Genomic DNA, 25,030 nt, shown 5'->3' with positions numbered 1-25,030 from the left:
TTGGCCCAGACAGCTTTGTTGAGCCTGGTGTCAATACACACATCTGGAGTTCCCATCTCCTTCATGGAAAATTTCTAGATCTCTTTGAGTGTCCAAGGGGCACGCTTCTTGAAACCCATTCCATGGAGATGAGCTTGTAAATGTTAATGGTGTGTTCTCTGGTCACTGTCTCGTTGATGGCAGGATGGCCCCTCTTCTTGACACCCTTCTTTGCAGGAGCCATTCTGCCAACCTCAGTTAGGAAAACTTAGGTGATTGATTTTAGATCTTTCTTCTTTTTAAATATATGCATTTAATGCCACAAATTTCCCTCTAAACACTGCTTTCACTGCATCCCACAAATTTTAATAAGTTTTTTTTTTATTTTTGTTTAGTTGAAAATACTTTAAGAGTCTGCTTCAGATTTCTTCTTTGACACATGTTAGTTAAAAGTGTATTGTTTAATCTCCAAGTATTTGGGGATTTTCTAGCTTTCTTTCTGTTTAATTTAGTTTAATTCCACTGTGGTCTGAGAGTAGACACTGTATGATTTCTATTCTTTTACATTTGTTAAGGTGTTTTATTATGGCCCCAAATGTGATCTGTTTTGGTGAATGCTTCCTGTGAGCTTGAGAAGAATGTTTAATCTGTTGTTGTGGGATGAAGTGGTCTATAGATATCAAGTATATCCAGTTGATTGTTGGCATTGTTGAGTTCAACTATGTCCTTACTGATATTCTTCTTGCTACATAATTCAATACATTATTACTATTTTTAAAAAAGATTTTATTTATTTATTAGACAGAGAGAGAGTACACATGCAAGCACAAGCAGGGGGAGCAGCAGAGGAGAGGGAGAAGCAGGCTCTCCACTGAGTAGGGAGTCCAACGTGGGGCTTGATCCCAGGGCCCTGAAATCATGACTTGAACCGAAGACAGACACTTAAACTACTGAGCCACCCAGCTGCCCCACATTATTACTATTGTTATTCTGAGCAACTTATTATCTGTTAGATCAGCTAAGAATAAGAAAAATAAAAGTTTTAATTTTACTTTTACTTATTCCTTTTCAGAAGCTCTTCCTTTCTTTATGTAGATCCACATTTCTGACATAAATACTTTTCATTCCCTCTAAAGAACTTCTTTTAACATTTCTGGCAAGACTGGTCTATTGGCAACAAATTTCCTCAGTTTTTGAGAACTCTTTATTTTTCCTACACTTTTTTTTAAAAGATTTTATTTATTTTTTGACAGAGAGAGACAAGAGAGGGAACACAAGCAGGGGGAGTGGGAGAGGGAGAAACAGGCTTCCCGCTGAGGAGGGAGCCCGATGTGGGGCTCGATCCCAGGACCCTGAGATCACGACCTGAGCTGAAGGCAGTTGCTTAACGACTGAGCCACCCAGGCGCCCCTCTCCGACACTTTTGAAGGGTAATTTCACTGGGTACAGATTCCTAGGCTGGTGTTTTTTTTCTCTGAACACTTTAAATATTTCACTCCATTCTCTTCCTCCTTGCATGGTTTCTGAGGAGAATTTGAATGTGATTCTTGTCCTTAAGCTCAGAGATTCTTTCCTTAGCTGTGTCTAGGCTACTACTAAGCCCATCAGAGGATTTTTCATTTCTGTTATTATAGGTTTTTTGATCTCTAGCATTTCTCTTGGGTTCTTTCTTAGAATTTCCATCTCTCTGCTTACATTGCCCATCTGTTCTTGCATGCTGTCTATTTTATCCATTAGAGCCCTTAGCATACTAATCACAGTTGCTTTAAATTCCCAGTCTGATGTCCATCGACAGATGAATGGATAAAGAAGATATATCACACACACACGCACACACACACACACACACACACACACACTGGAATACTATTCAGCCATCAAAAATGAAATGTTTTCATTTGCAAAAATGTGGATGGAACTAGAGAGTATTATGCTAAGTGAAATAAGTCAATCAGAGGACAATTTTTGTATGAACTCATTCATACGTGGAATTTAAGAAACAAAATAGAGGATCATAGGGGAAGGGAGGGAAAAATAAAACAAGACAAAATCAGAGAGGGAGACAAAACATAAGAGACTCTTTTTTATTATTATTATTATGTTATGTTAATCACCATACATTACATCATTAGTTTTGGATGTAGTGTTCTATGAATCATTGTTTGCGTATAACACCCAGTGCTCCATGCAGAACATTTAATACCCATCACCAGGCTAACCCATCCCCTTACCCCCTCCCCTCTAGAACCCTCAGTTTGTTTCTCAGAGTCCATAGTCTCTCATGGTTTGTCTCCCCCTCCGATTTTCCCCCCTTCATTCTTCCCCTCCTGCTATCTTCTTCTTCTTTTTTTTTTTTTTTAACATATAATGTATTATTTGTTTCAGAGGTACAGGTCTATGATTCAATAGTCTTACACAATTCACAGTGCTCAGCATGGCACACCCTCCCCAATGTCTATCACCCAGCCACCCCATCCCTCCCACCCCCCACCACTCCAGCAACCCTCAGTTTGTTTCCTGAGATTAAGAATTCCTCATATCAGTGAGGTCATATGATACATGTCTTTCTCTGATTGACTTATTTCGCTCAGCATAATACCCTCCAGTTCCATCCACGAAGAGACTCTTAATCATAGGAAACAAACTGAGGGTTGCTGAAGGGGAGGTGCGTGGGGGGATAGGGTAATTGGGTGATGGACATTAAGGGCATGGGATATAATGAGCACTGGGTATTACATAAGACTGATGAATCACTGAACTCTACCTCTGAAACTAATAATACACTGTATGTTAATTAATTGAATTTAAATAAAAAATAATAAAACATAAATTAAAAAAATAAATTCCCAGTCTGATAATTCTAACATCCCTGCCATGTCTGAATCTGGTTCTGATGCTTGCTCTGTTTTCTTTTTTTGCCTTTTTCTTCTTTTTTTTTAAGACGTTATTAATTTTTTTGGCTAGAGAGAGCACAAGCTGGGGGACAGAGGGAGAAGGAGAAGCAGTCTCTCCGCTGAGCAAGGAGCCAGACACGGGGCTCAATCCCAGGACCCTGGGATCATGACTTGGGCCGAAGGCAGAAGCTTAACTGACAGAGTCACCCAGGCGCCCCTCTTCTTTTGCCTTTTAGTATGTCTCTTAATTTCTCCTTCGTAGCCAGACATGATGTACTGGGTAAAAGACACTGCTGTAAATAGGCCTTTAATAACACAGTGGTAAGGTGTGAGGGGAGGAGGAGTGTTCTGTAGGCCTGCAATTAGTCTCAATGAGCCTGTGCCTCTAGACTGTGAACTTCCTGCAGGCTCTCAATCCCCCCACCCCATACATTGGGCAGGATGCCTAGAGTGGGCTGGAGTTGGGTATTTCCTCTCTCTTTTTGGTAGAGATTAGGCTCTGGTTAATATTCTCCTGAGGGCAGACCTTGTTAAGAGGAACAGAATGCTTGGAGTATTTCAAAATGGTCCCCCTTCTCCCTGTGCTGGAAACACTTGGGGATTTTTCTCTAAAACATTCCAAAGTGAGAACCTGGTAGAGCTCAGGAGGTAAAACTTTCAGAAGTGTGAGAGGCTCCCAGGGACTTAATCTCCTTGGACTTTTTCTCTCTCAGACTCACCCATGCTGAGCCTCCAACACTTAGTACCTTTCAGGTTTCCCTACCTTGACATTCATGAGGTTTCTGCTCCAGTTGTGGTTCTCTGTATCCTCCCGTTGATCTCTCCAGTTGTGGGGGCAGTAGTTTGCCTTGTGACCTCACTTCTCTGGTGGATATGGATATTAAGAAGGGTTGTTGGTTTTTAGTTTGTTCAGTTTTTCACTTGTTGTTGGGATGAAATGGTGACTTGCAAGCTTCTTACATGCTAGACCAGAAACCTGTGATTGTAGTTTAATGCCAAGTTCAAGAGGCCTGTGGAACATCCACGTGGAATTGTTACTCTTCTAATGGTGCCTGAATGGGGAAGGGGTGTGGTAATGAGATTACCCAGGGATAGAGGTAATGTGGGAAGAGAAGAGGACCTAGGCAATGTCCTTGAGAAAGACCAACATTCAAGGAAGAAAAAGAAATGCTAACAAGGCAGAATGAGAATGAACCTGAGAGGAAGGAGGAAAATCGGAAGAATGAGACCTGTGGAACCTAAGGGAGGGATGTTTTAAAGATTTATCTACTTATTTTGAGAGAGAGAGGGAGAAAGAGTTCACGTGAGCACGTGGGGGAAAGGTTAGAGGAAAAGGGAAAGAGAGAATCCCAAGCAGACGCCCCCCTGAGCGCAGAACCCCACATGGAGCTTGATCCCAGGACCATGAGATCATGACTTGAGTTAAAACCAAGAGTCAGATGCTTAACCGACTGAGCCACCCAGGTGCCCCGAGAAGAATGTTTTAACAGAGGGAGTAGTTAACAAGAGTAAATGCTGCTGAAAGGTCATATAAATTAAGGGCTAAAGATTGTCTCTTGGAGGGAGATTTTTGGTGGTTTGGATGAAAACATTTTGAGTGGAGTGGTATGGGCCTAATATGGATCAGAAAGAATTGAGAAGGGAAAGGTGAGGAAATGGAGCAAGCAGGTGAGATTAATTTTTTCAAGAAGTTTGTGAGATATAGATTTGAGGGAGTGCTTTTTCTTTTAGCCAGGATAGGTGGCAAAGGAAGAATTTGAACCCAAGTCTTTCCGACTCCAAAGCTCTTGCTCTTTTAACAAAGCATTGCTATATGTAGCTTGAAGGGTAGGGAGGTACCTTCTGGTTGGAGGATGATTTAAGCATATATAAATGTTGATGGGAATGAGTGGAATGAGCTGGAAGGAGTGATGGAAAGAAGTTACAGAGGAGGGTATGTAGCTGCTGGAGGGAAATCTCTTAGAAGGCAGGGAGGAGGTGAGAACCAGAGCACAGGAGGAGGGATTAACCTGAGAGGGGAAGAGGGATGTCTAGTCCATTTTGACAGGAGAAAAGCAGGAAAGAATGCTGTAGGTATTTTATGTCCTTTAATTTTTACAAAACTCTCTGGGGCTAGATGTTGTTTTCCCCAGTTTCCAAGCGATGTAACAGAAGCCTGGAAGAGTTAGGTAATCTCTCCAGAGTCCACCGGAGAACCTAGGTCTTCCGACCCCAAGGTTGCTTCGAACTGCAGCTATGATACTCATTTGCCTGTGGTATTTTAAAAGCTTAAGTTCCCCATAGGAAGTGCCCTGAAAATGACTGAAATCTAGTTGTGTCCTTGTTTTATGACTTGATAAACCAGGATGCAAAGAGTTTTATTGCCACAAACATGCAGTGCCATTTGGTAGAGCCCTAGCTAAAGAGGCAGTCTTTAATTAATGTTTGACCAACTCCATACCAAAGGTCTGACTTTTCTTTCTGAGCAAGACTTTGCTAGAATAAACAACCTTGCTTCTGGCTCTTTGTGTGGCTGAGAAGCACCAACATGCAAATTTTGTATAACTTATCTTATGCATTCTTCCCAACAATTGCCACCATGTGGGTACACCTGGTCTGTGTTATAGATGAGGAAACTGAGGCTCAGAGAGGTCAAGTAGCTTGCCCAAGGCCACAGAGTAGGTGGCAAAGGAAGAATTTGAACCCAAGTCTTTCCGACTCCAAAGCTCTTGCTCTTTCAACAAAGTATTGCTATATGTAGCCTGAAGGGTTGGGAGGGACCTTCTGGTTGGAGGATGAATCATAAGTGCCAGCCATATACCGAGCATTGTTCTAGGTGCTGTAGGTGCAATAAATTAATCCCTGGGCAACCTGTGAGGCAGGTTCTATTATTGTCTCCATTTTACATTGGAGAAACTGAGGCACAGAGAGGCACAAACTTACTCAAGGTCACACAACCTTTAAGTAGCAAAGCCAGGATTGGAACCCAGAAAGTCTGGCTCCTGATTTTGGGTGACTGCCTCTCAGGAAGGGACTATTGCTCTCTAATGAGGAGAATAACTAGACTGGATTCTCAAAGCTGATTTTCTGACTTCTTTCCTGTTTACTCAATTTAGTTATTTGACTAGAGGCATAGAGTTTGGAGTCTGACCTGGTTATGAATCAACAGCTCTATCACTTAGAGTTGTATGACCTTGGACAGATTACTTCCCTTCTCTACCCATTCGGGGTTTTTTGTGTGTAATGTAAGGACACTGAGAATACTTAACTCAAAGAGTCTCTGTGAGGATTAAATGAGATAAAGCCTGTTAAGAGCTCAGCAGGAATGCAGGGCAATAGACAATGGGCAATAGATGTTACCTATTCTTACCAATATATCGTGAAGTTGACAGTAATCAGCAGGATTTGAGCGTAGGTCTGCTTGACTCCAGAGCCCCCACATCCCCTGGTATACCAGTTACCTCCCAAGCGTCCCCATCCCAGTGCTCGGCAGGCCCCTCTTTTTTTTTTTTTTTAAGATTTTATTTATTTGACAGAGAGAGACACAACGAGAGAGGGAACACAAGCAGTGGGAGTGGGAGACGGAAGAAGCAGGCTTCCTGCTGAGCAGGGAGCCTGATGTGGGGCTCGATTAGGACCCCGGGATCATGACCTGAGCCGAAGGCAGCTGCTTAATCAACTGAGCCACCCAGGCGTCCCAAGACAGGATAGTTCTTAAAAACATCTAAAAAGCAATGAATTATTATTTTTTTAACAATGAATTATTTTTTAAAGTATAATTTTATTACATTTTTTGTACATGGATTCATTTTGTACATGGAGTCATACCTAATGATATGAAAGGACACATAAATATTCTCCTTCCCACTTCCTGCTCCCCCTTCTCCCTTCCCCACCATCCTGTTTTTTTCTGGGAAGCATCTGGTTTTATCAGTTTCTTATATATTTAGGTAATTATGGGCATGTATTCTCCACTATCATTTTCCCCCAAATGGTGGTTTAATGGACATACTTACAGAGAGACAGATGCACACTATTCTGTACTTTATTTTTTGCTCTAACATTATGTCTCGTGATCATTACAGATCAGCATATAGAGATCAGTTGTTTTTCATGACTGCCCAGCAAGCAGCAGACTCTTAATTGGCAGGCCTCTCTCTAGTGTCTCCCATGTCTGTCATTTGTGTTGGATTAATTATGCTGAAATGTCACTCCCTAGGTTGAACCTATGTGCTTTCCCCCCTCCTAGGTATGATGTGGTCCTTGCCCTTCCCGCATCTGACCGCACACCCATCCTAGCCAGGCTCGGTCTTTCTCTGTTCGTTCTGGCCTTTTCCACGTTTTCTGCTCCTCTCTGCTCTTCGCACCCTGCCCTGCCCAAAGTGGATCTTCCTCTCTGTTCTTTTCTACCGACTCCTCTCTCCATGAAACCCCGGACTCTCAGCACTGATGGTGGCATTTACCACTCAGCACTCAGGCTGCATCTTTGCCTCACCTGCTGTCACCTACACATTGTTGATATGCACAGCTCTTGGTCCACTGGACTGCAAACTCCGAGCAGGCCAGTGACCACTGTGTCGTTCGCTACTTCCTGTGGTGCTTGCAGTCACATCGTTGAAAGGAAATTTCATTACAGGAAATCACCTGTAAAGTGGGAACAGTAATAGTACCTGATGTGTAAATGTTGGGGTCTGGGAGCAAATGGCCAGGAAAGAATTTTTGAGACATCTTCAGTGCAAAAAGGTGGTTTTATTCAAGCACGGGGACAGGCCCATGGGCAGAAAGATCTGCCCCGGGGTCATGAGGAGTGGTGATTATATACTCTAAGGTGGGAGGGGGTAGGGATGGCTAAGTCTCTAAGGAATTCGGAAACAAGGTTTCCAGGACCTAGAGGGGCTAGCTGTTGTTAGGAAGAAGTCATTTACTACTGTCTAGGAAAACCTTAGTCATGGGACCCTTCAGATGTGTATCGGTGGGCCATATGCTTAGAGGATGACGGCTAACATATATCCTGGGTAGGGGGTGGGTAGAGATAAAGGAAGTTTCAAAGGAAAAGAGACTCACAGGGGCGTCTGGGTGGCTCAGTCATTAAGCGTCTGCCTTCGGCTCAGGTCATGATCCCAGGGTTCTGGGATCGAGCCCCCATCGGGCTCCCTGCTCAGCGGGAAGCCTGCTTCTCCCTCTCCCACTCCCCCTGCTTGTGTTCCCTCTCTCGTTGTGTCTCTCTCTCTGTCAAATAAATAAATAAAATCTTTAAAAAAAAAAAACGAGACTTACAGGATCCTGGAGGTCAGGCTAATGTCAAGCTAAGGTTGCCTTTTACCTCTAGCAAAGTATTAAATCAAGGCAGTTTAGTTTCTAGAGGAAGGTCACTCTGCCTGTCTCAAGTACTTGTTAATGGTCTGTCAGTTATAAGGAAGTTCAATTCTTTTTCTTTTGCCTTTGTTCACCACATCACTATCTATCTCATAGGTTGTAAAATTTGCAAGAAAGCCAAGAAACCTGTTGTGTGTTGACTCACCCAGAATGGGAGTAGGACAGAACAGAGTCCTCTCGACAGAGACCAAAGCTGAATCCTCCTCCTCCTTCTAGAAAAACAGGCTTGAGGTTAAGTGCTGTTACTGCTCATCAGAGCCTTAATGGATGTGCCCAGAAGAGGCTGATGGGAACAGGCTGAGCCTTTGCAGGAAGAAGCCAGAATGCAGGGGCTGCTCATCGATTAGCTGCTTGAGTAACATGATAGGATGTTTGCATTACGCAGTTCAAGTTTTGTGGTCCAGAGAGCTAACTGAAATGATTTTTTCTCCTCTGGTCAATCTTATCGGAAGGATGACATAACAGCATTGAAGAAAACATTAATGACATCACCGTTTTTACTTTACATAACCACTTCCAGACTTTGCTCACTTTCAATGCAGTAAAAAATATACAGGGTAGCTGCAGTCGGAGTGAAAATATCATTTTGCAGATAAGTAGGAATCTTGGTAGGACACAAGAATTAGTGTTCCATGGAGGCATCGTCCTCATCCAGACCCCGTGGCCCTATCATCTTGACTTTCTCCCCTCTTCATTTTGGTATGACTTGTCAGAAGTCAGGTTTTTCTTTCTTCTCTGTTCTCAGTGCTTCTTAGAAAGGTAAATATAAAACCCCACTCTGATTTATCTTTTGTAAGTTAGAATGTGATTGGGATGTGAGTGCTGGAGGAAAGTGGGAAGAACATTCACAGAAACTTATTTATTTATTTATTTAAGGTTATTTATTTATTTTATTTACTTGATGGCGGGGGGGCACAAGCAGGGGGAGCGGCAGAGGGAGAAACAGGTTCCCGCTGAGCAGGGAGCCTGATGTGGGACTCGATCCCAGGACCCTTGGATCATGACCTGAGCCGAAGGCAGATGCTTAACTGACTGAGCCACCCAGGTGCCCCCATAGGAACATATTTATTGTTGATCACCCCCTATTAGACAAGAGGGTCTGTCTCCTATAGGAGTAGAGATAAGCCAAACCTTAGATTCGTAGCGTTTTTAATCCAGTGACCTCACCTACCACACCTCACACATCATTTACTATTTCCCAGTTGTCATTCACTTATCACCTACCTTTTCTGTCTCACTTACATGTACTTTCTCACATGAATACACTCCATTCTAACTTCCCGGGTCTCTGTGTCCTGGACATTTCTCTATACCATCATTAGTATGTCCCAGAAGGCCGCAGGGAAGAGTGGCTAAAACCGTAGATGGTCTAGGTTCAAATTCTGCCTCCACCACCTATTAGCTCCATACCTTGGTCAAATCACCTGCAAAGTGGAAACCAACAGTCCCTACCTCACTGGTTGTTGGGAGGAGCGAATGAATTAATACTTGTAAAGCACTAGAACATAGTAAAAGCTCAATTAACATTAGCTATTATCTTAATTTCCTCTAATCTTCAAAGACTAGATTACCTGTAATCTTCTCTGCCTAGTCTTGCCCCACCCACAATGATCACTCACTCTTTTGCTGGTGTAACATATTTGATACTTAATTTACACAAATAGCACCTTGAGACAGCTGCAGAATGGGAAGAAAGAAGCACACCACCTGAGTTCACATCTTGGCATTGCCACTTACTATGGGGCTTTGGGGTAGTTACTGGAGTCTTGGTTTTGCCATCTGTAAAATGGACGTTATAACACCTTAACGAGGTTATTGTGAGGGCTAAATAAGATAATGCTTGAGAAGTAGCTCATACAGATCTTCGTAGACCCTCAATAAATACACATGTTCTTTTAAAAAATATTAGAATTTTGTTTTCCAGACTCCAAAAGTAGAATCGTAGAGAATTAAGATGACATAGCAGTGTATAGAAAGGAAATTAAAATAATCTCATAAACTTCTTCCTGGAGACAAGAGTTTCCCTAGCCAGTAACTCCTACCTTAGAAACCAAAACACAGCTGGATGTATTTCCTTTAGTCTTTTATGTGTGTGCAGACACACGTATTTTAAAAAGAAAGGAATCCCAGAGCACCTGGGTGGCTCTGTCGGTTAAGCATCTGCCTTCGGCTCAGGTCATGATCTCAGTGTCCTGGGATCGAGCCCCACATCGGGGTCCATGCTCAGCGGGGAGCCTGCTTCTCCCTCTGCCTGCCGTTCCCCCTGCTTGTGCTCTCTCTCTTTCTGTCAGATAGATGGGTAAAATCTTTAAAAAAAATTAAATTAAAAAAACAATAAGAAAGGAATTCCATTATATACCAATTTTGCAACCTGCTTTACTTTACATAGACATTTCCCCATCTGTTTAATATTTTTCAAAGTCATGGTTTTCATGAGTTATATAGCATCCCATGTACATTTATACTTATTTATTATTATTATTTTTTAACAATTTTATTTATTTGTCAGAGAGAGAGAGAGAGCACAAGCAAGGGGAGTGGCAGGCAGAGGGAGAAGCAGGCTCCCCGCTGAGCAAGGAGCCGAATGCAGGACTCTATCCCAGGACCCTGGGATCACAACCCAAGCCAAAGGCCTAACTGACTGAGCCACCCAGGCATCCCTATACTTAACTTATTTAACCCTATTGTTGGATCTTGAAGTTGTATTCAGGTTTTAGCTACTCTAAAGATTGCTGCATCAAATATATCTGTATTCAGATCTTTGTCATGATCTTTTGTTACTTTGTTAGAATAAATTCTCCCGGGATAGAGACGTTGGGTCAAGAACAACACATTGAAGGGTGCTGGTGCACACTGCCAACTTTGCTTCCCACAAAGGCTGTAGAAATTACTTTCCTGTCAACAGTGACCAAGGGTGCCTGTCATACCTCACTCTAGCTAATGCTCTGTTGTGTTATTTAATTTTTTTGGTCTGCTTTGTCTTTCAAAGAGATTGCAATCTTGAGCAGGCACTGTGGGCATCTGCCTCTTTATATCCACCACAGAACTTTGCTCATTATCATTCCTATAGATAGCCTTTGTAAATAATTCCCAAATGAATGAATTCATGACTATTCACGACTGTTCCTCTGAGGTTAAGAGCTGGAGAAGATACTTGAACAATCACTATCAAGTTGGTCATATTGAGAAAGAGGTTTATATACTTGCCCTTGGTCTCCCTTGGAGATGACTTAGGTAGAAAAATACTAAATCACAGGTAATTGACTCATGTTCAGGGTACTTGGACAAAGGCATGGGGTCCAAGAGAGAAAATGTGTGTTTCAGGGTCAGCTCTGCAGCATTTCCGCACTGCCATCCGTTCTTCCTTCATAACTGGGTGTGGAGAGGGGTGGGATCTGCTTTTACAACTCAGCCCTGTAGCAGAATGAGTGGAATTTTCCAGAGGTTCCTCTTGATGGCTGTTGGCATAATCAGAGCTTTGCCCTCTGGGAGCCATTAAACTGTGACTCTTGAAGCCTAGATGATTGTTTCGGTAGGTCAGATTGTGGGATCTGTTGTTTATGTTGGCATGCAGAGTCATGTGGGGTTTTGAACCGTAAATACCATTTTTATTTTCTTTGTACTAGCTCAAAACTCTATGTTTCGAGCAACGGGGCTAACATAAGGAAAATGTGCTATTCTCCCCTTCCCCTACCAGCTCCAACATGCACACACACACCCAGATGGTTCCCTGGCATCGGATACTATTCTGAATGCCAGCGTCTGGGGTCATCTTCTAGGAATAACATATTGCACTAGAATTTTTTGGAATCTACATACCCACTATGAACATGAATTGAAACTTCCTCTGCCCTAACTCCAGAATCTCTCCTGGGCTAGTTCTCTTTCTGTTTTCAGGTAAAGAGGTTTAGAGTGTGAAAGCTTGCTGTGGATTTGGGGACATCTGAGCCCACAGTAACATCCCTGTGTTACAATTTCACTTGCTCATTTGTGAATTTCACACCAGTTTTATAATACTCAGTAAACACATTTGTCCCAGGAGCAGGTGGTGTAAACTAAAGGGGTAAATCTGGGCTGATACACATTCCTGTAAGACAGAGAGACAGTTTGCTGGACTGTGATGGGTCAGTTTCTTCTCTATTCCCTGTAGCTGTCAGAGGTTATCTTTTAGAGCCTTCTTTCCTCTATTAGAGCCATGGTTTCTTTAACCTACAGGTTGGAAGACTTGCTTTGGAATTAAGAATCATCACTGTGGTTGGGGCTCAGTCAGTTGAGTGTCTACCTTTGGCTCAGGTCATGATCCCAGGGTCCTGGGCCCCGAGTTCCACTGGCTCCCTGCTCAGCGGGGAGCCTGCTTCTCCCTCTGCCCCTCCCCCCTGCTCATGCGCATGCGCTCTCTCTTAAATAAATGGATAAAATCTTAAAAAAAAAAAATCATCACTGTGGCAGACATGGTGGATGGGTCAACTCCTAATGTGCAGAGGTTGGAAAATGTGAAACTCTTATTTCCCAGGCTCCCTTGAAGTTAGGGCTCTGATGTGATTGCTATTCTGCTAATTAGATGTACTTCCTTGAGCCTTGGGTGGGGAGCCAAGTCCTGTGTGGAAGGAGGCAGGGAAATGGGTATCTGGGTTGCGTGGCTCTGGAGCTGCCCAGCTGCAGCAAGGGCTTCCCAGTTAAGCAGACGGCTTCCTGAGCCAGCAGCCCCCTTGGTGGCCCAGTTCTGTGACCTGACATTGCCAGGGTCAGTGCCTTCAGGTTGTCAACCCTCCCTCCATTTAATGACTTGTAATAAATCCCTCTTTGTAAACCTGATATAATCCCATCGCTGCAAGCTGAGTTGTATTACCTTATTCATTTCTTGACTGAGACAAAATAAAATGGCTGGAACTGTACCTTTGACCTTGATTTTATTACAGATTTCTTTTTCCCAAAGCTAGTTTTGGACTACCCTGTTTCCTTTTGCATGGTTTTCCTTGTGAGGATGGATGACCTCATATTGAGCTTTTCCCCAGAATTATGTTGATGTGTCCAGTCATAAGAACAAATGTTTCCATCTTCACTGACCTATTTAATTGGAACAATTTCATGTGCCAATTCATACATCATCTCTCCATAAAAACAGAGTATAGCATATATAGCACATAATGCACATATGCTGAAGCTTGCAATAGGCACAGTCAGGGCTGAGAGAAACATCTTGCTGTTTTTTAAGACATGAGTACTGGCACTTCACTTTCAACAGAAAAGGACTACGCCATTCTGTAAGTTGTGCTAGCCTATTTCCTGCCATCTCAATCCAGTCATGACATCTCGTGACAACTCAACATATGTTAGTGTGTTGTTGTTACTGAAGCATCACACCAGACTCTGTTTTTTGATCAGTTGTCTTATGGACTTATTTTTACCTGAGACTGCCAAAACTTTGCAATGAAAATTGGACTCTGACATCTCAGGCATTCAAAGTACTTGTTGGAAAGGCTGTGACTTAACTAGACAAGACAGGGCTCAGTAATGGTAAAATTAGGATATGTTCTAGAAGTGCCTACTCTTAATCCTTGGAGTTTTGGTCCTTCAGCTAGACACAGCTGCAAGGGTGGATCAATCAGGGAAGTCAGACTCCAAGCCTGAAAGCAGAGCGCTTTCCCATTTTGCCCACCCTGCAGTGCGCCGGCTGCCCAAGGGCACGCAGGCTCTTCAGGAAAGAAGCAGGAACGAAGCATTTCTGAAGAAGGAACAAACATTCCATCTCAAGTGAGGGACTGAAGAAGGAATTTGTTTATTGAGGGTAAGGGTGCAAGCAATATAAAAATCAAAAGCTTATCTGACTTTTCTTTCTCTGCTTCTCAAATGGGGGTTGGATTTTATTTGTACATTTTCTAAGGGTCCCGATCTGCTCATGGAATCCTTTATACAGGGGGAAGCTGTGGGACAGATTCCTAGAGATCCTTCGGGAGAACTCTCACTGGGCGGGCGGGAGTGTTGCTCATGTTGCCTACTTCTTTCCCTTCTGCTTCATGTGTATTACAAAATAGTCATTGCATGCGATGGTGAGCCCAGCAATTAGCGAGAAGAAGCTCTGGAAGCCCACTTTGCCGTCTCGGCACTGGTCCAGGTCCTTCATTATTTTGTCCACGGCCAGAGGGTCTTTTTGATTCTAAAAAAAGAACAAAGGCAAGAAATATCGGTCAGTGGTTACTGTGACAAGCTTCTCTGATTTGCCCTGTTGACAACCATTAAAATAATCTAACAATTATCTGAACTCTTGTTTTAGGTTGTAAGTGATCTTTGGAGGTCGCCTAAATGTATTTTTCTGCCTTGAGGGAGCATTTCAGTAAACTTGTATTATTAAGCTAGGAAAGAGGTTTCCGTGGTATCCTTTCATATAACTACAGGGATCTTAGGAACTGCCTATTTCAAGGAAGAGGAGATTCATGTCAGAGAAGCTAGACCAGGCCTCCTAATTCTCAGTCCACCACATTTGCCACTGTGAATCTGGCATGACCTCTGACCTGCTCTGCTTCTAGTTCAGTCGTTTCCACAATTTTCGAAATCACAGGATTCTGCCTAAGAACCCCCCTAAACTCCCCATTTTTTTTTTTTTGCAGTGTCAGCCTACATTCTCTTAACAAGTGCTTGTTTCTGATAACGCGGTCAAATCCTTGAAAAGGGAAACTCCGTAAGAAAAGATCGCGTTAAGATAATTTAGGGAATAAGTTTCAGATCACTCCTGTTCCTAGTGAGGATGGTTAGAAGTGGAAAGCGTGGCTGCTCCTACAGGGGCCAGACCATCAACGAGGGAGGGAGATGTGGCCCTCTGGAGGTGTTAAGGTGTTCAGGGAAAGTCTCCATACTTCCACTGGTTGTGTACATGAGTGAGGGAACTCACGCCCAGCGTCTCAGGCATGCTGGATCTTTCCACCCTGCACCCAGAGACCCCCTAGGCTAAAGTAGCAGCATTTCCCAGTTGAGGACTGAAAACTCCGTCCTAAGCCATCAACTGCGACTCACTCTGTGGGGCTGCGTCCACTATGGGCGGGTTTCAGTTAATTCTCGCTTCACCCCTGGCTTCCTGGCTGTGGTCAGAAGGAGTGAAATTTGGATGATACAGGGGTCAACTTTAGAAACAAAATGCTCTGTCAGAGCAGCAGGAGTGGATGTGCCTGGAATTAGGACCCATGCCTGGAGTAAATGACACCACCATGTTCGGTCCTCCGTATTCCATACACCCTTCATGTTTCTCATGCTGCAACACCTTCAGGGGGAAAGGGTCTGGGTCTCACATGATGTTCATCCTCACTTCGCATTTTATGCAGGGTTTAGTACGCGGAGAATGCCTTTGTGTGACGGGCAGACTTATAATGAACCCGCATTTTATGCTTGCGGGGAAGGATCACAGAAAGCGGAAGTGTGGGGGTAATCATGTCCAGCCCTCTCATTTACAGGGGCAGGAACCGAGGCCCAGACACCAAAGCCACCTGCCCAGTGTTAGGACAAAACCAGATCTTCTAACTCCTGGTCTGGGGCTGTTATTAGAGGATGTACAAAAGCAGAACAACAGCGTATTCTGCCCCCTTCTGGGCTAGCATTGTGGTAAGTGAAGCTGTGAGACGGCAGCTGGGCTACTGGTCTCTGTTTACCTAACTGGTGGTCACGACGTGTAATTAAGCGTACTGTAAAACCCCGTCTTTACGGCGTCAGGAGGCAGGGACCTGACGAATGTGCTAACCACCAGGCAGATGACAAGACACAGGACCCAGCCCTTTACCACCATCTCCCTTCACCCGTTAGAGGCTAATGCAGTTTTCTACTGCACACACAGTAATGATCCTTTCTTCCTTCCTTCCCTTTCCTTTTTTTTTTTTTTAGATTTTATTTATTTATTTGACAGAGACAGCGCGCACAAGCAGGCAGAGCTGCAGGCAGAGGGAGAAGGAGAAGCAGGAGCCCCGCTGAGCAGGGAGCCCGACGTGGGGCTCGATCCCAGGACCCCAGGATCATGACCTGAGCCGCAGACAGCCACTTCACTGACTGAGCCACCCAGGCGCCCCAGTAACGATCCTTTCAAATGATCATAGAGTAGTGGCAGGGAGAGAGGGGCTTGCATTTCACGCTAGAATTTTGTCAGGCAACATTTCCCCTTCGGTTAAATACCACAACCATGTCTTGAGGGCCTACCATGTAAAAGGACGACTGTGCCTTGTGGCCTAATGTCTTGAGTGAGGTGTCTGAGCTGATGGCAGAGTCCTCTCCTAGTCGTGATGGGCCCCTCAGTCTGTGGGACTCAAGCTGTGTTCCTGTGCTCTCATAGCATTTTCCGTGCGGAAAGCAGTGATTTCTGGAGTCATGACTGGCTCTCATTCAGCAGATGCTCGACATTGTTTCTTTATAGATTAGAGCAGGACACATATTTTTAAAAAGGCTTTATCTGAAGTGACTTAGGAAAAGATGCAAATTGCTCAGTGGATGTGACCAGAATGTGGCATCTCCAATGCCAGGTTTAGGACCTGAGGTGGCCACTTCCTGATGACTCTTCGGTGAAAGGCCTCTTTTCTCCATCTCTGTCTCAGTGGACATCTTGTAGTTATATGTGTGCAGCCTTATTTCACCTCCAAATCATAAGCTCCTCGAGGGACTGTGTCTTCTCCATGTTCTGCTTCCCCTCCTATATCTCACAAACAGTAGGCACTCAATAATATTTAATAAATAAAGGAACAAAGACACCTTTCTACTAGTGGCCTCCACAGGGAAGGGATGGAAAGAGGAAGGAAAAGCCACCAGGGCTAGAAACACTGGTGTTCATGTCTGGTTCTTTCTGGGCCTTTCAGCACTTACTTCCAAAAATCCAGGGAACTCCTTTTCCATGAGTACTCTCAGGTCCTCCTTTGTTAAGTAGCCTTTATCCCCAGCAAACTTGTGAAACGTGAACATCATGGTTTCCATGGCATGTTCCATTTGAGATGGCATTTTGGTGAGGTCTGTTGAAACCTTTTAAAAGATGTAAAGAAAGAGTTTACATGAACTTTTAAGCCACACGTATTGCCAGTCTTCTGTGGGTAACTGGAAGGAAAGTCATTAGGTCACCCATGTGACCCTTTCTGGCTCTAACATTCAATGAATCTAAGGCCCAGTTCATCCCAGGTGTTGGGCCTCCTGCTGATGGAAATGGGCACCTCAGGTACTGATGCTCTGAATGAGGAATTTGTCTAGTTGTCCACTAATTCGGCATAAATCACCTAATGAGGAATAAAAACTCTAATCATTTGGAAAAGCAAGGTCAGTGTCCCTCCTTTTAACTGACAAAGCATCTACTGAAAGAGCAGAGGTTTCATCTTTTCTCTTGGCACTGGTACATGGGACTCTTAGATATGCCTGAATACCAACAACCCACACTGTCAAGCCTGGTTAATATTGAAAACTTCAACCCTCCAAGCTTAACTAGGAAACCTGATTCAGTATAAGTTTTTTAGAAATCTGCTAACAGGGCCCCTAGGTGGCACAGTTGGCTGAGTATCCGACTCTTGGTTTTGGCTCAGGTTGTGATCTCGGGGTCGTGAGATCGAGCCCTGCTCAGTGCGGAGTCTTCTTTTTATTTTATTTTTTTTTAAAGATTTTATTTATTTGAGAGAGAGAGAGAGGGAGAGAGAGAGAGCACAGGCTGGGGGAGCAGCAGAGGGAGAGGGAAAAGCAGGCTTCCCGCTGAGCAGGGAGCCCAATGTGGGACCATGACTCTGGGATCATGACCTGAGCCGAAGGCAGACACTTAACTGACTGAGCCACCCAGGCGCCCCAGCGCGGTGTCTTCTTAGCATTCTCTCTCCCTCTCCCCTTGCAATGCACCTGCCCCCACCCCCGCCACCATGCATATGCTCTCTCTCTCTTAAAAAAAAAAAAAAGAAATCCGCTTACAAATGAATTTTGTCTGCTGGGTGTGTATTCTTTACTAAAGGTCTGAACTTGTTATTGCTTGCAATACAGACATTTGCATCTCTGGTAGTAAAGTGCAGTTTCTCAAAGCTACCCAAAGCTTATTATCTAGTTTCTTGAAAAGGAACAAGTAACAGTATATCCCTAACTCCTTTGGGGACCTAGTTTTTGGCAGGAAGCACAGAAGAGCCACTCTGAGTCTCGGGCACAGTGGGAGAGCAAGAACTTTCCATCAGAAAATGTTTAAAAGGAGGGAAAGGAAACATGTCAGACCATTATATTCAGATATAATGATCTGGGGGCGTATGCCGCATCAAGACCCAGTGCCTGGTATTTAATAGAAGCTCGGTGGATTCTGGCTTAATTGGAAGGAATGCTTTGGCCAGAACAGAGTAGTTTTGGCTGACATCACTTAAGATCACCTGGATAGAAAACAGGTGAACCTGAATGGAGACTGTAGTATACCACTCCAAAAACAAACAACAACAAAAAAACAAAAAAGCTCCAAAAGGGGAGCCTGGGTGGCTCAGTCAGTTAAGCAGCTGCCTTCTGCTCAGGTCATGATCCCAGGGTCCTGGGATGGAGCTCTGAATAGGGCTCCCTACTCAGTGGGGAGTCTGCTTCTCCCTCTCCCTCTTGCTGCTCCCCCTGCTTGCGCTCTCGCTCTCTCATTCTATCAAATAAATAAAATCTTTAAAAAAAAAAAAAAAAGCCCCCGAAAACCCCACGTCACAGGAACAGGTTTTGAGCACAGGTTGACCGAGAGGCCTGCACCTTCCCTGGCTGAAGAGTGCCCAAAGAAACCAGAAACATGATTTCGGTCTGGTTCCTGCTGCCGGCCGATTTCTGTTCAACACAGATTTCTAAAGGCTATCTTTTACGGAAGAGAAGGTGGAGTTAGTTGGTGACCATGGGGATTGAGCAATTACACTTACGAACTGTAAATTCTACCCCCTAATCCCCAGAAAAGTGCAGGAACCAGCATGCCAAAGAATGTGCTACTCTAGAGAATGCTACACGCCAGACTCTGGTATGATTCATCTGAAAGGCAGTTCTCTTGGAGAGATCAGCAAATTAATGCTTCAAGGTCCACTGTGAGATGAATTCCAGGGGAGCCACACCCTTTTCCCTCCCTTCCTTCCTACACAGCCCCTGTGGTTGTTGATGGCAACCCACGGCGCTTAGATGGAGTTGCTCTTGCCTGGATTGTTCTGGAAGTCCAGCAATTTAAGAGAACTGAGCCGAATGAGTCACCTACGGGAGAAAGATATGGGATCCCACCCCAGTTCTGAAATCACTCAGGAAAAGACTCAGTGACCAGAAGTATAAAAAAACCTGTGTCTAAGCTCAGAGCAGTAGGGTACTTCACAACTGATTCCCAAAGATGCCAAAATTGGTACTGGCTGCCGGACACCCAGTTCACCTTCTGCACAGAGCAGAGCAGGGGGAAAGTGCACTGCAAAGCCAGAGAACTAAGAAAGGGGACACAGCACGGTAAGGACCCCTACAATGGGAGAACAGGCTAATTTAGGAACTTCTAAGAGATATAAGTTGCAAGCAGGAGACCTTGGCCACCCTTGAATATGTTCTTCAAGAGAGTGAGGCCAGTCTAACCCACATTCGCTCAGGTCTTGGGTCACTCCAGTCCTACCCCTCCTTGTCCACATTCATTATGAAGTATTCCTCTCTGAAGCCACATGCCTGCCCCACTGGGTCCCCCATCTCCCCCTTACCGTTTTATTTAAGAAATGGTCAGTAAGTACAGTAGCCAGCTGACTCCCTATTTGTCAGGTAGACCTTTTAAAATAAGAATGCAGAAAAGTGGGCACCTGGGTGGCTCAGTCGTTAAGTGTCTGCCTTTCGCTCAGGTCATGATCCCGGAGTCCTGGGATTGAGCCCCGCATCGGGCTCCCTGCTCCACGGGAAGCCTGCTTCTCCCTCTCCCTCTGCTTCTCCCCCTGCTTGTGTTCCCTCTCTCTCTCTCTCTCTCTCTGTCAAATAAATAAATAAAATCTTAAAAAAAAAAAAAGAAAATGCAGAACAGTGACTAGCCAGGAGTTCTTAGAGGTGAATAGCTTTGAAAACCAGAGGAGATGCCCACAGTCTCATCAGGAACCGGTGCCCAGAGAGCACCGAGCACAGCTATGAGCAAATTATTCTGTTTGGAAGGAGGAGCCAGTGCACTGGTTTTAAAGTAAGATGAAGGAAAAGGGAGAAAAGTTGTGATTAGAACTGTTCTCTTAGCTAGTGGATGAGTCACGGAGCTCGTTCCCCAAGTGCAGCTCTTTGCCCCAGAGTCAGCGGCCCTCCCCTCTTGGGTGGGGCAGGCTGCAGGGCTGACCATTGGCAGCTAGAGTATCAAGTTCAGGGACCTGAATCTGGCGCTTCCATCCCTCCAATCCTGCGACACGCTCTGCTCCATTTTTGCTGGGGTGCCTTGGGCCTGGGGCTGAGAGGTGGCAGCATCCTCTCTGTACCCAGGACAACCCAGTCCTGCACCTGAAACACTCCATCCATTTACTCTTGTAGCTGTCTGTCTCTCTCAGATTTAAGATCCTCTAGGTTAAAAACTGTGAATTGTTCTATCTATGAACCACACAATAAGCATTTGCTAAATGAGCGAATAAATAAATCAGACAAGCTCCTTGGCAGGACCTGAAGTGCAGGTGTGACCACCCAGATCTGGACTGAAAACCTTGTAGTTCAGAGCTCAGCAGAAGGATATGAAGCTGGGAAGAGCTGGGGAAGGGGCCCACAGGGGCTGCCTGTAAATGGAACAGTAGGGTACAGAGGAAAGCACATTCCATGAGTGCAGGAAAAAAACATGTCCTGCTAAACAGGTCTGGCCGGACCCTGAACATAACTTCTCTTTCTCTTCTCACTCCTGCTGTTTTCTTGTATTTTGGTTCTCACTGTGAGCTCCACAGGCTGTAACTACCTCATCGTTCTTTCATTTTTTTATTGAGTCATTTTATTCCAATGTCTGTGTATCCTCCCTACCTGCTTGCCTGGGTAAGAGGTCTTTAAGATGGAGGCTCAGAACTCTTACAGTCTTTCTCCATGTAGTTTTCTCTACAGAAAAGAATCTTGGACTCCACAAATTTAGTCACAGTGGTGGGAATTAAATTTTTCATTTCTGGTCCTCCTACCCTGAGCACCTGCTGTGCACATCCCTGATGTGAGGCTGGTGCGTGCGCACGCACACACTCTTTCTCTCTCTCCATGGTGCTTGCTTTTGGGGAGTTCACCAGCTAATGGCATACTGTTTAAAAATATATCCTGAATTCTAGCTAATTGTGTTTCTGATTCTTTCCCCACTAGATTGTGGGTTCCTTGAGCACCCTGCCCTCCCACAGCCTGCTCAATGAAGTGGTGAGAATCAAAGTGACAATAATGTACATTTTGATTCTCCTGGGAGTAGCAGGGAGCAGGAGGCCTCCTTAGAAAAGTGTCTGCTCCTGAGCAGTCCCAGATGTTTGCTCTGGACCCATGCCCAGATCCAGACCGTAATTTCAAAAAGGACACTTTTAAAGAGCAAGAGGTCTGATTTACTTTGCTCTTCTGTGTCTTGTCTATACCCTAGATTTCTTACGGCCCACCCAGAATATAATTGGCAGGGGGTCAGTCAAAACATCTGTTATTTGAAAATGTTTGAGGTTTCCTTCCTTTTGCTTTGGAGATTTTGAAAAGAAAAAAGCAAAAAGCTTTTTTTTTTTTTAATTGAACACAGAAGGTATTTTTGAATTTGATCCCTAAAGAGAATTCAGAAAAAATGAATTGAGGCAATGGATCTGGATCCAGGCTGTCTCCCCCACCTCTCCCCAAACATAAAACTTGCTCACCAAAAAAGTGGGCAGCAAAGAAAAAGCTCCAGATGCAATGCAATAGGAAGAAAGAACTCAGAAGCCTTCTCTACCCCCAAGGGAGCACATCCACATTTCCTTGAAGAGTTGTCAGACATCAGCCAGAACTGGCAAAGAGTAGCCATTGCGACAACTGCTAGTAAATCCATTGGTGGGTTGGGTGGTAGTTACTTAGTGAAGGGGTAGGAAGTGCTGAAGATTGTCAAAAACATAAAATTTTTTTTTTGCTTTTGATGTGAGATTTCTAAATTGTTGAGTCCCCAGGAAAATGAACAGCTTAAGAAAGATGCTAAAACTTCATTCCAGCTTTCCCAGCACTCAGAGTTCTAATTTATATATCATAAGCCTGAAAAGATTCCATTGTTTCCCTCAACTTTGAAATCCTGGGCTGTATCCAAGGGCATACCAAGTGGGTAGTACTCTAAAAAAGCCACATTTTTGGAACTCTCATTGGAAAGCAGGGAGGCACCCAGTCTCAGCCCCACCCAGCCCAAGGCCTGACTTCACTGGGGTGGCTGCTTTAGGGACTGGTCAAAGGCCAGACACGGGAGGAAAAAGGCCCATCTGACGTTGTTTGCAAGAAAAGCCAGGGAAGAGCATCACCTAGAAATCAGTGTACTTTATGGCCAGTACACCCTCAAGAAGACTTGAAGAACTGAATAAGAAACTTCAAATGGTGGGTCAAGGACAATGATGAAGAAAGTAGCTTCTGGCTGTCAAGGAAAGCATATACGCCACGGAGGAGAGACAAACAGAAACAGGACAGGAATCTGTGGGGGCCGGGCTGATGAAATTTCACATGAGTTACATGAACTCATTTCTGCCCCAGCCTCTGGTATTATCCTTTGCAATTGGCTTGCATGTTGGAGGCAAAGATCACTGTCAGGGTGTTTCCATGAGCCTGGCCTCACCTGAAGCGCAGGATATAAAGATCCACTGCAGCAGTTTGGAAACTCAAGCTGCAGTGGGGTGGGGGTGAGGGTGGAAACCTGCAGCAACTGCTAAAAATGTCAACAGGAAGAGCTACCTCACACCTAAAGCTGAGGCAGCCTGCCAGCAGGCACCCGCGCCAATCCCCCAACAGTGGTGCGTCTCACCATGGCCCTGCCAATCCAGTTGCTGCCCTCACCCACAGTTCAGTCAAGAAACCTCTCCTTCAGATAGCTGGCCAGTCCCGGTGACTCACTTCCTCTTGGAAAATGCCCTCTGAGATGGCACAGTTCCCCTTCTCCTTCAGGGAGTGTTCTGTCGGAACCATCTGCAGAGAGTATTTGGAACCACTGGGGCCACACCCACATGGTCTCACAGCTGAGTCACGGGCCTGCACTAGGAGAATTTGGGAGCCCTTTGTGCTGGCCAGGCCCTGCACGATGCTCCCAGCTCCCCTTGGGAGGGAAGGAGGGGTGGGCTTGATGTATCTCAGGGTCTGGCCTAGGGCTCTGCTCTGCCTATCTTAGCTGCTCGGCTTTCATAGACTTTCCTCACCAGCCCCACCCACCCAACTTGGTGCAGTCAATTAGCTGGAGTCTAACTGGACAGTAAGCAGTGTCCAGGCTTGGAGAAAGCCGCATTCCTTTGGCTAAGCTCAAGTTGTGTGACCCGGTACCAACGGCAAGTCTGTCTGTCTCATTGCACGGGGCCAGGTTAATCTGGGTTGGGAGGTCTTTCGTCAAGGCTGCTCTTCCCCTCTGTATAGTTCCACTTGTTTAATGAAGATCGTAAGAAGGGAATCCTTTCGGGAGGGAAATCCCGTCCTATATTCCCCTCTCTGCCACCGCCGGCTAGCCGAGCTTTATAAAGAAAACAAACACACCTACACACAAATAACAGGTAGCCCAACCTGAAGCATCTGGGCGAGGGACTGAGCAGTACCCTTGAGGAAGGGAGTCCGCCAGCTGCAACCCGTCCAGCTCGGGCCCTCCAGCTCACACACATCTGCGGGAGGTCAGCCCGCAGCCGGAGCCCACAAAAAACAGGCCAGCCAGGAAGGGGCGAGAAGCGGGGCTTCGGATAACTCGGGGGACTAGTGGAAAAGTAGGAAAAGTGGGAGTAAGGAGAAACGGAAAGGGAGGAGAGAGCAGAGGCTCCGAGGCGCCGACACCGCGGTCCTGGAATAAAGGACGAGCGCCCCTCCTCCAGTCCGCGAGGATCAAGGGCAGGGGCGCTGCCCGCCTCGCCCGGGTGTGGCCCAGGGCGCTGAGAAGTGGACACCCAGCAGTCCCCTGCGCCCGGAACAACCGCGCGAAGCCCGGGCAGCCGATGGGGGGCTTCCCCGGGCGCCGGTCGGGGCTGGGGAGCGGCCGGGGAGCGGCGGGCGGAACTCACCTTGGCCCGAGGCGCGGCTGGGACGATTTGCTGGCTGGGACGCACGGCCAGTGAGCGGAGCGCGGCGGGCTGGAAGCCTTAGTACGCGGAGGGGGTGGGGGAGGGGGGAGGGGGAGGCAGGAGGAGCCTGGGCCGGTGTCCGCGCCGCGCTCACCCCACCCCTTCCCCCGCCCTCCTCTTCCTGTCCCCCCGCCACGCCAGGCGCAGGCACACACCCTCCCGGCCGTGCTGCCGCGCCCGGACCTCTCCACCCGCTCTCACCTCGCCCGAGAGCATTCTTGTGACCATCAATTCCTACTCGAGGGCCCTCGGATATTTCAGGACATCCCCACCCTGGGCCGTGCCCTTCCTCTCAGGTTTGGTTTTAGAGAGTGAGCGCGCCCAGGAAATCAAAGAATCCAGCCGTTCTGCGGGTGGGGCGCGCTGGCCCAGAACCAGATGTAGGCGGCTCTTTGGTAACCTGCAGGGCTAGGACTAGACGGTACCGCAGGGAGGGAGGGCACGTGGTGTTCTAACGACCGCCAAAGCGTCGTATTCTCAGATTAGGCCCAGGACGTGAGTCCGGAGGGTCTTCGTGGCCTGTGCCCGTCAGCCTACGCCTGGGGGAGAAGCCCTGCCTGTGCTTGCCCGGCGGGGGTGAGGGGGGCTTGGAGGGTGCTGTTGGCTAGTCGGCTCCCACATGAACCC

At 45.8% G+C, this 25,030-nt stretch overlaps 1 protein-coding gene and 1 long non-coding RNA gene across 3 annotated transcripts in view; one reads left to right on the top strand and one right to left on the bottom strand.

Moving 5' to 3' along the window:
* LOC141371723 (uncharacterized) overlaps window positions 1-12,541 on the top strand; it is a 57,022-nt gene extending 44,481 nt beyond the window's left edge. Inside the window, exon 3 of the long non-coding RNA XR_012376893.1 lies at window positions 12,444-12,541. This is a non-coding gene — a long non-coding RNA (uncharacterized lncRNA). The remainder of the gene's footprint in view (window positions 1-12,443) is intronic.
* A 1,437-nt stretch (window positions 12,542-13,978) lies between these two features.
* On the bottom strand, window positions 13,979-24,715 carry S100A10 (S100 calcium binding protein A10). 2 transcript variants are annotated; one of them, XM_073888419.1, is made up of 3 exons: window positions 24,605-24,715; window positions 17,064-17,216; window positions 13,979-14,385 (listed from the first exon to the last, which is right to left on the bottom strand). In XM_073888419.1, exons 1-3 carry the CDS (start codon window positions 24,629-24,631, stop codon window positions 14,224-14,226), a joined length of 342 nt encoding a protein of 113 aa, XP_073744520.1. In that variant the 5' UTR covers window positions 24,632-24,715; the 3' UTR covers window positions 13,979-14,223. The 2 variants fall into 2 exon arrangements, with proteins under 2 accessions (XP_073744520.1, XP_025714182.1); XM_025858397.2 differs by lacking the exon at window positions 24,605-24,715 and adding an exon at window positions 24,344-24,501.
* Window positions 24,716-25,030: the final 315 nt, after the last annotated feature.

This window comes from Callorhinus ursinus, unplaced genomic scaffold, assembly GCF_003265705.2.
Source record: "Callorhinus ursinus isolate GAN/ISIS: 27379988/994484 unplaced genomic scaffold, GSC_fseal_2.0 scaffold90, whole genome shotgun sequence".
Lineage (NCBI taxonomy): Eukaryota > Metazoa > Chordata > Mammalia > Carnivora > Otariidae > Callorhinus > Callorhinus ursinus.
Note: the sequence above shows the minus strand (reverse complement) of the source record. Positions and strands in the feature narration are given on the sequence as shown.

What these genes read in the sequence shown, in the direction of transcription:
- S100A10 (XM_073888419.1), bottom strand. Translation starts at nt 24,631, where the DNA reads ATGGTCACAAGAATGCTCTCGGGCGAG. An exon ending in CAAGAATGCTCTCGGGCGAG is followed by an intron (nt 17,217 to 24,604) that starts GTGAGAGCGGGT and finishes ATCTTTTAAAAG; the next exon opens with GTTTCAACAGACCTCACCAA. An exon ending in AGTTCCCTGGATTTTTGGAA is followed by an intron (nt 14,386 to 17,063) that starts GTAAGTGCTGAA and finishes TTCTTTTTTTAG; the next exon opens with AATCAAAAAGACCCTCTGGC.